The sequence below is a fragment of the Olea europaea genome, unplaced genomic scaffold, assembly GCF_002742605.1.
Source record: "Olea europaea var. sylvestris unplaced genomic scaffold, O_europaea_v1 scaffold1435, whole genome shotgun sequence".
Lineage (NCBI taxonomy): Eukaryota > Viridiplantae > Streptophyta > Magnoliopsida > Lamiales > Oleaceae > Olea > Olea europaea.
In genome coordinates, this window is record NW_019231887.1 from 102532 (window position 1) to 113053 (window position 10522).

General features: G+C 40.2%; 1 protein-coding gene across 1 annotated transcript in view; it reads left to right on the top strand.

The window, feature by feature from the left end:
* Positions 1-625, top strand: part of LOC111375960 (heavy metal-associated isoprenylated plant protein 35-like) — a 2083-nt gene extending 1458 nt beyond the window's left edge. The window contains exon 2 of the mRNA XM_022998882.1: positions 6-625. Coding sequence (XP_022854650.1) covers positions 6-389 — 384 coding nt within the window. The 3' untranslated portion in view covers positions 390-625. The remainder of the gene's footprint in view (positions 1-5) is intronic.
* The last annotated feature ends 9897 nt before the right edge of the window (positions 626-10522 follow it).

Sequence of the window (10522 nt, forward strand, 5' to 3'; positions counted from 1 at the left end):
AAAAGAAGAAGAAAAAGAAGAAAAAGGGTAAAACGGGTCAAGGAAATAGTGAGGGTGCAAATGGTGCACCTGTATCAGCAAGCGGTGAATCTTTTCCACCCACAAAAACCACGGGCCCACCCGTTTATGAAGCGAATTACAGCCCTCCACGTCATGTTATTCCTCCATATTCGCAGTCTTACCATGCTGTTCCAGAATATGGGTTGAGTTACAGTACAGCGCCTCCACCTAGTTCTGGTAGTGCTTCAGGTTATGCTTATGCACACCCCATGTATTCTTATATGCACTCGCGCCAATATGATTATTATCCGCCTCCTCCACCGTCTGATCCCGTTGATGATCGCGGTGATTATTATGATGATGATGCAAGTGGATGCTCAATCATGTAACACAATGTTTTTGAAGGTCACATGCATTGCACGTTTGGTCAATCGTGTAAGATAAGATTGAACAATAATATGAATGTTTTTTGTATGTATCATAGGCATGTGAAGGAAATAGGTGACAATGTAAGGCGGTATTGTATATTTTTGGTGTAATTTAGAAGGAATAAAAAGTTGTTAGTGGAAGTTTTTCGATATATTACCACTCAATAATCATTTCATTGAGATGATTATAGCATGTTTAATTTCTTAGCTTGAATATGATTAATATATATATAAATTATTGTATTGTTTTGTTTAAAGAGCAATTTGGTAGCTTAGAAGGTTTGTAATCTTGAGATCAAGGGTTCATATTTTGGAGCTCATGTCTCCTTCCTTAGAGAGCCTACTAATTCATTTCGATTTCGGTTGTGCCAATTGATAATTTTTGTGTGATTTGTTTGTGTTAACAATCTTTGATCATTATTTTCAAGTTTGCCTAGTTTTGAATTGTATTTACATCTTTGTACTTCGATAACGGGATAATTATACGTGAACTTTTTATTAGTTATCATAAGTTCTACGTTTGTAATGCATGACATCCAACGATAACATGAATCGTATTAAACTTTTAGAATGGATGAGCTGTAATTTATGGAATTTTGTACAATTTTATTCTAAGAAAACAAAATGCGTGGAATTTTCAAGTTTATGTTGAAATGGAGAGAATGTGCCATTGGATATAAAGAATCAACCAAAATGAATATTCCAAAGGGATTGGACTTGAGAAGCTAGCAAGGTCACAAGTGGACGTCCTAAAGTTAAATAATTCGAATATTTTACTTTTGTTCTTTTTGCTAGGAGGAAAATGTACACTATTTAAATTGATTTTATTTTAAAAAACCAATTTAAGATAGAAGTTATTGAGAATTATGATGGATAATTCAAGAATAATGTTATTTATAGTGAAAACTATCGATAGTTGTCTAACGTGACATACACGTAACAGTTTGTTAATTGATACATTAATGCGATAATTTTTTTATTGTATCATGTATCAAATAATAATTACCACATATACGCACGTAGAACGATTATTGGTAGTCTTCACTATGAATAACATTACTGTTTACTCAATATATCCTTCATGATAGATAATACCAATTCATTACTCGTTTAAGCTCATTAAATCCTAACAATGAACAGTCTTAGATTTTATCATAAAAAATTAAATTTACTATGATAAGTAACCCAAACTTTTACATATTAATAATTATCACTTATATATCTAATCGTTGTAGGATTTACTCTTAAAATTGAGATTAGTCATTGATTACAAGTCATTGAATCATTTCCTTGTAGATGACAAGTTTTCTCTTCCTGACAATAATTCCGGCCCTCATTCAAGAAAGATCCTCTAGATCCTTCTCAAACAAAGGAATTATGAATTTATAGGGGTCCACATCCTAAGCTCATAAATGAAACAAGAAATGCAACAAATGAACGCACAAACTTTTTTCAACCCAAAGTGGATGTCTACTTTTGTACCCTTAGACCTCAAAAGCTAAAGACATCTAAAATGGAGTTTGAACCAACAAAAATGTTTGCTTTTAATTCCAAAAGATAAATCATTTCCATTTATTAAAAAGGTTGAACCCCAATCTTGAGGGCCCCCATCACCCTATCTCTAGAGTTTTGTGCGGGAGGTAAATCGTGGGATGTGTTTCAACAAATCAGGGAACAAGAGTTGCTTGTACATTACGCCTACAAAGAGTCTAATTTTATGTTTCAAGAATTGAACTTCCACACTGCGACTGTCAATAAGGCGTGAGATAATTTCACTCCTATCCTTTACGCCACTGGACTATGCCCCGGGAGCAATCATTTCCATTTATTGCATTTACTTTCCCTTGTCATCGAATTTCATAAACAAAATTCTCCTTTACACATAAGAGAGAATAAAATATTTATAGGTCCAGCAAGTGGATGTCTACATCAATTTAAACACTACAAAAGTATTAACACTTGGACTCGATTAATTTTAACTCAAGACAAAATTGTATTACACATCAGCAAAAGCGCCAACAACACTATAATGAACACTTGTAAGGGTTGACTATATTCAAACGAAGGTTAAGAAAGAACGAATAAATTTTTTTGATTTTTGTAATTGCTTTTCACAGTTGTTCAATAATTATCAATTTTTTGGGGCCCTCTTGTGAAGAATAATTGATAGAATCCCAAAAAAGTAAAGTCCCTACTTTTCTTTTGCAAAGTGTGCCGAGCCCATGTAACCATTGTCCTTTAATTCTATATCGGTTAGACATATCTATGTCGAATTATTCTACATACTTGAAAAATATTCCATATAATATAACAAATTTAACGTAGAAAACAAAAGTTTTCAAAAAGTGAAATGAATTGGGACATTTTCAGCGTATAATTCATATAAAAATAAATATCAGTAAAGCAGGGACGGATTCGGAGCTGGTCCAAACTGTAGCACATATTGTTACAGTCGAAAAGATATTTTAATCAACCCTTGACTTCACTCTGCTGTAAAGAGAATCTTATTACAAGCAACTGCGACCATATATTTAAAAAGTCATTTTATTTTACATTTCTTTCGTATTTTTGGGCATTGAAGTATTATTTTCTCAATAAGTTTTTTTTTTTTTTAATGATAAAAATGCATTTATGGTATTTATAGATGGCCAAGGAAAACTGTCTAACAAGAAATGTACGACAGAGCCCAGTTCAGTGGCTTTTAGCAGGAGGATCTAGTAAGCTTCCCCAGAGCCATGGGCCTGATTCTCTCTTGAATTGCTAGCCTATAGTCCTCCACCTTAACACCTACCGAGCCTTTTAAGATAGTCCAAATAGGAGAATAATTACACGTAAATAATTTCTTCTAACTAAACAAATTAAAAATGAGGAAATTACATGACCGCGGCTGTTTAAACATTACAATTCAAAAATCAAGGATGAAGTTTCATTATTTACAAATTAGGTATCGAAACACACCTCACCCACCCATCTATTAAATTCCTAATTCATTTCCATAACACACACACACTCTCTCTCTTTTCACCCTCTACATCTCTAAATACCCATCTCTTTCTCCCTCACACGGCTTGCAACGACTCCTTTCTTTCCTCTATGCCGATGACTCGGCCTTACACCACTATCGCGAGATGCGACCTATACCCGTCCCTGCTCTCTCTCATCCATCACCCAACCATTGCTCCTCCCCCAAACGCACGAAGCAACCTGTCACTGTCGTAGCGCGGCTGAGCGGCACCACAGTCACGCGTAATAGCGCTGTCTCTAAACGTGAGAGACGACCTTTGTACCTGGATCTAAGTGGTGGTCATCGCGTCGTGATGAATGATGTGAGATCTAGGAAAATTAAGTCTCGATTTGCGGTCATGGTGGTCATAGTGATGACTGAGAAATTTGGAACTATTTTTTGTGGTGTTTGGGTGGTGGCAGCTGTGATGTTGGCTGCGGTCGTAATGTTGGCGATACTAGTGAGATGGTGTTGATGTTGGTGGTGATGGTGGGTTAGGCGTTTGTGTTGGCGGTGATAGTGGTTGAGGGTGTGGCAGCGGTCATAAATTTGTGGTGATTGTTATTGATCCGCTACAGTGGCGATGTTTTTGAGGTGATTTTTGTGATTGTTGGTTGGTGGTGGATTTCCAATGGTGGTGATGGTGCTTACGGTGATGACAACTGAGATTGGTGGTGGTGCAATGGTAGCAGTGGTGTCGTAGTAGTGACAAATGAATTGTAACCTATAATGTTTTCGACTTATGACCACCGAAGTAATCTGTGAACAATTAATTTGATAATATGAAGTTGTGACCTATAATGTTTTCGATTTTGTACCGTTAATTGGATAACGTGAAGTTGTGACCTATAAGTGCGCATCTGTGACCATGAATTGTAAGATTGTCACCTTAATATATTTAATAATAAGATTAATGTTTGAAAATTGACTTGGTACATACTTGATACCTGATTTATGATTTTTTTTCCCTATAAAAATGTCTATGCAAATTAAAAACATAAAATAATTGGTTTCGAACAATCAGAGCTAGCCCCAGACCAAAGCCAACTAGGCAATGGCCTAGGGCCTCAAGATGTCAAGGGCCTAAAAAAATATATGGAATTTTACCTTGCAAGGAAAGTGAAGGCATGAACAAATACTAAAGTACAAGTACTTTATCACTGTTTTTGTTGAAAGATTCCAAATGCATAAGAAGTTACAGTGTATTACGAGCCTATGTCTTGTTCATTTTTTTGATGTTTGTGCTGTCAAAATGGTGAAAATATTTTGATTTTGTTGCAAAAATTGGGGAAGACATGTTTGTTGTGGCAATAGTAAAGCCACCGGATTATTTTGTGGCAAGTGCTTGTTGAATCTGCCACATCAAGCAATATAATTGTGCAAAAAGCAAACATCATATTCCATTGTTATGAACTCTTCATTCTATGCTTTCCAGTACAATCTTTACTAACATAGAGATGTGAGACTCCTAATCTACTATTCAGTATATAAAACCCTCAAAATGATATGTTTATTCAAATGAATTTTAAGTATTCAAAATTTTTAAATGTGAAAAACTAGAATGATTGAAAAATATGACATATACCAAACTAAAATACAAAATAAAAGTAATTTCCTTACTAATTTTGCATCTCTACATGTGAGAAGGCTAAGCCATTGTTCGATCTTCATTATTTTCAAAATATGTTTTTTTTTCAACCACACATTTTTCAATAAAATAATATTATATGCAAATCTAAAAAAATTTCTTATTTTTTAATCACACATTTTTTATCAATCTACTATTACAATGCATTCTTACTATAAAATGGCGGTAAATATTATGTTAGCCTAATCTCTAGATTTGTGAAAGGTGTTTCACTTTGTTACTCTTTCTTTTGAATTATACAAAATTTTCATTGACATAAATATATGTTATTTATTTAAATATTCAAATAATGGGTAAAAAATTATATTAAAGGTCCTCATTATACTTTGTGGCTAAGGACCTCAAAATTTTCAGGCCCGCCATGCATACAGTAAAAAATATGAATTGATTGTGAACAATAGAAAAAACAAAATGTTCAGAAAGATAATTGATGCGTTGGATATATTAAATTGAACAATAATATCAACGGCATTAAGTTGAGTTTTCAATAAATTAGACAAATCGTATATGTTACTTTCAATATTTTTGATCCATTAGTAATGTTATCTAAAAAAGATGCAAGCTGTTACGCCCCTATCTGAACCGCCTCGAGACGCCCACCACCACACATTCCGACCTGATTGACATTCGTCCGAAGTGATATCACCAAATGTCAACAACCTAGTAGCACACTGCGATGTATAGGTGATCCTGCTAAACTGATCGAAGCTCCTCGCCTCCGAGGCCGAGGCCGAGGCTAAGTGGACCCCTGTCAAAAGATCCGCCGCCAATTTTAGAAGGAGATTTGTGCCAAGATCCGTTCTACACCTAAGGTTTAAATTGATTTGACGTCTCCATGAGACTAATTGATGTGACTTATCAATTTTATGTCAATTCAACTTAGGAGAAACAAGTTGTCCGCCCACTCTACAGATGCGGTTGATTAACGCTTATGTGCGGATGCCTCATACCGTCAGATGTATACACGTGTCCTACATCCAACGGCCCATCCCACCTATAAATACCCAAAATTTGGCAAGAGGCAAAGGTAATGAAACTCCTACTACATAGTACTCCATAGCAAGTTTATATATTTTCTCCTCCTCCTTATTAGTATTTGGCACAACCCCTGGGTACTATTCCGACCACCTAAACCTGACTTGATTGTCAGAGTGTATACGACCGCCACCATTCCCGCTAGTCCATGCCGTGTGCGTCTGACCGTGCATTGATTGTGCGCAGGGAGGAATACATGAAGTAGCTATCGATTGGCCACGTGGAAGGTCCAACTTTCGAGGTCAACAGATTGACGCCGTTTGTGTGAAACATTTCCCGTACAAAGTTCTATATTCTCCACCGGAGAAGTTACCGAAAAACTAGCGACTAACCCTACAAAGGGCACGTTCTTGAAAAAGAACAAAGTCGAGTTACAATCCAAGTTTGCACCACCCTTAAAAAAGGAGATAGGATGAGCTATAGCCATGAAGACGACAACCCTATGAGAAAGGCCTCTGAAGAAGAGGTACTCCATAACAATGTTACTCATTAGAGACCACATCACCGGCGTCGCCGAGGTGGAAGAACAGCCATGCTCACTGAAGGAATGGCTCAAACAGCTGCAAGTATGAGAGACATCGCAGCTCAGAATATGACAATGCATGAACTCCTCATGCAAGCCCAGGGTCATCAGGGCTATCAAATGCCCCAAGGATCTTATCTGGTGCAGGAAGCCCCTGTATCTCACTCCTGAGGCCACATGAGCCGGCACACCGAACGCCCCCTCGAAAGAGAGATGAACACTGAAGCCACATCTTATGTACAAGGAAGCCAGCCATCAGAACCACACTTGGGGGACAATTTTCCTCAAGAATACGGGGAACAAAGGTCGGCAAGCGTCTTCAACCGGATAGGGGAGGATCTTAACAATAGAGTCCGTCCGATAAGAAGATCAGTTCGTCCAGATCAGGAACAAGAGTAGGTTCCTCCTCATCCTAGAAATAGGAGGAACAGGAGGAACCTAGTCGATTGGGGAAGTCGAGGAGAAGCACCTCCACCTCCCCATAACATTTAAGATGATGAAGGGTCATATGGGCCTTGTCGATCTTATGAGATTGACGATGATGATGATAACCTCCCTTTCTCAAGGGAGATCCGAAGCTTCCCAATGCTTACAAATTTCATGCCCCCTAAGATCCTCAAGTATGAAGGAAAGGGGGACCCGGAGAAGCACCTCACCAAGTATATGACACAAATGAGCCTCAGGGGAGCCTCGCATACTTTGAAATGAAGAGCCTTCCATTTAACACTAGGCGGAGCCGTCGAAGTGTGGTACAGCAGGCTTCCTCCCCTAAGCATTAGAAATTGGCCAGATTTGAAAAAAGTATTTTTGAACCAATACCTCTCATGCAGGGAAGGAGAGGCACCAGTGCAACGCTTGCAGGATATAAGGCAGGCTCCTATGGAGACGCTGAAAAGCTATCTTGCCAGATTTACAGACGAAATCACCTACTGCGAACAGGTCACTGACAGAGAAGCCCTTTCAGCCCTGAAATACGGGCTCAACATGAACACTTTGTTCTGGAGGGATGTGCGCAGCAAGAATCCCTCCACATATGACGAACTGGTGGAAATGATGAGAGTGAAAATTGTGAGTGAAGAAATGATTGATCATCGCAACCGTGCCACGCAGGGACTCCCTTCGCCTCAGAGGCAAGTAGGTCGAGGACCCGCGGTACACCTTGTTACTCAGCAATAGACCCAGGCAGGTAGGTCTTAGACTTGCTAAGGAGATGCGGGTCAGAAGGCTCCTGGCGAGCAATGACTCCCAACTTATAGTGAACCAGGTCAATGGAAACTTTGCAGCCAAAGATGGTAGCATGATTGCGTACTTGAAGTTGGTTCTGGACATAGTTCCTCATTTTGAAAGGTTCGAACTGACTTAAGTCCCCCGTTTAGAGAATGTACATGTAGACGCCCTTTCAAAATTGGCCAGTAGCAAGAATTCAGAGCTGCTAAAGGTCGTCCCTATTGAGCACTTATCAAAGCCCTCCACCTCCGGAGGTGAAGAGATACTATAGATAGAAGGCACCCCATTGTGGATGCAACCTATCATCGCCTACCTGAAGGATCAAACACTGCCTGCTTCTGGAAGCGAGGCTAGGAAGTTAAGAAGAAGGACTGCACACTTTGTCCTGCAAGAAAATACTCTTTACAAGAGAGGCTTTGCCTCGCCACTTCTTCGATACGTGGGAGGTGAAGAGACCACATACATACTTAAGGAAATCCATGAGGGAATCTGCGGGAATCACTCCGGAGAAACGGCTCTGGCACACAAGGTTCTTCGTCAAGGCTACTTCTGGCCGACCCTGAAAAGGGATGCTTGCCAATTTGTCTAGAAATGTGACAAGTGCCAGCGCTTCTCGAACATATAAAGATAGCCTACTCAGAGCCTCTCCGTAGTAACCAGCCCTTGGCCATTCGCCAAGTGGAGGATTGACTTCATTGGTCCACTCCCAAAAGGAAGAGGAAGTGCAACTTTCGCCGTTGTCACCATTGACTACTTCACTAAGTGGGTCGAGGTAGAACCCCTTACCAGGATCACTGAGGCGAATACTACCAAATTCATCTGGAAGAACATCATTTGTAGGTTCGGCATTCCCCACTCCTTAGTGTCTGACACTGGAAGACAGTTTGACAATAGGAAGATGCGAGACTTATGCGAAGAACTAGGCATAAAGAAGGACTTCTCAACACCTCATCACCCCCAAGCAAATGAAAAGTTAAAGCAGTGAACAAGACTATCAAGCACACCCTAAAAAGGAAACTTGACACCTCAAAGTGGGCCTGGGTTGACGAACTCCCCCATGTCCTCTAGGCTATCAGGACTTCTAGCCGAACTGCAACAGGTGAAACGCCATTTTCCATGACCTACAGAGTCGAGGTCATGAGCTCGATCGAGGTCGGGGTCCCATCACATCGAAGGATACACTTTAATGATACAGCAACGACGAGGCTCGAATAAGTGAACTCCACCTCCTTGAGGAGAAGAGGGATGCCTCCCAAGTGAACTTGGCAAAGTATCATCGAAAGATGACCCGCTATTATAACTTCAAGGTCAAAAGCAGAACTCTTCGCCTGGGCAACCTCGTCCTCAGAAGGGTCTTCCAATCTTCAAAACCAACCGGGTCAGGAGTGTTTGGCCCGAACTGGGAGGGCCCTTACCGCATCCGCAGAGAATCCCGACCTGGTACTTTCGAAATTGAAGACATGGCAGGAAAGGCACTGCCTCATCAGTGGAACATCGAACACTTGATGAAGTACTATCAATGATGAGCCTTTGTTCCGATCCGATCTTAATATGGTCAAATGAATCGATTGTTCTGATATGGTCTCAGTTGTAAGTCCCCTAGCTTACTAAGTGTGGGAATTGCCTTGGTAAAGTGTGGTGTAATTTATCTCAAGTAATGAAACTTCGGTTCTGTACCACATTGGTTAGTAAATAATTTCCTCAGTCCTTCGATATGTTTACTTAAGTGATCCGATCTTCAATTATTGACTGATTAGTGCTAAGCGACTCTTCATGTTTGCTTAAGTGGTTTGCTTCATATTAACTTAAGTGGTCCGATCTCAAATTGTTAACTGTAACGTTAAGAGTCTCTTTATATTCGCTTAAGTGGTTCAACTTATATTAACTTGAGTGGTCCGAACCTCAATTATTAATTGGTTATAGTTACGAGGCGCTTTGTCTGATGTTTGTCATTCATACAAGTATAAACGGATCCAAAAGGTAAAAAAGCAGAAGCACAAATACTTAGCAAAAAATTTCATTTCATTTAATGAATTGAAGTACAAGAAGATCGAAGCTATTACAAAAGATGGCCCTATTCTACTGGAGGGACTTCTGTATCGGCTGCTTCAGGGGCCTCTGGAGCCTCCTCAGCAAGCTTGTCAGGCCGACCTCCAGTTAGTCCCCCGAACTCTGCCTCCAATGAGGAGATGTCCAAAGTGGGGTGTACTTCTTTTAGTCGACCCAACAAGCTTTGGGCACTCCAAGAGGCCCAAAAATTGGCGAAGTCGTCATACAGGGGATGGTCTTCAAAGTGGTCGATGAAGTTCTGAACTGCTACCTCCTCTGCAGACTTCAACTCCTCCTTCAAAGAGGCAATCTCCTCTGACTAAGCCTCTGCCTTCTGCCTCAGCTCCGCCTTCTCTTTGTTTGAGGCCTCTAGAGCCTCGGTGGCGAGCTTGTGGTGCTCATTGGCGTGATCAAGTCGTCGAATCACAGCAGCCACTTGAAACTCCACCTCGTATAACTCCTTCTTCAGCCGTTCCACTTCTGCTTTGGCAACAGTTAGCTGGGCCTTGGCCTCCTTCTTTCCCTCCTCCGCCTGCGTGGCCTTGGCCTGGGCCTCTCGCATGGCATCCCATGTGCATCGCCTCCTCGAGGCGCTTGGCGAGGTCCTC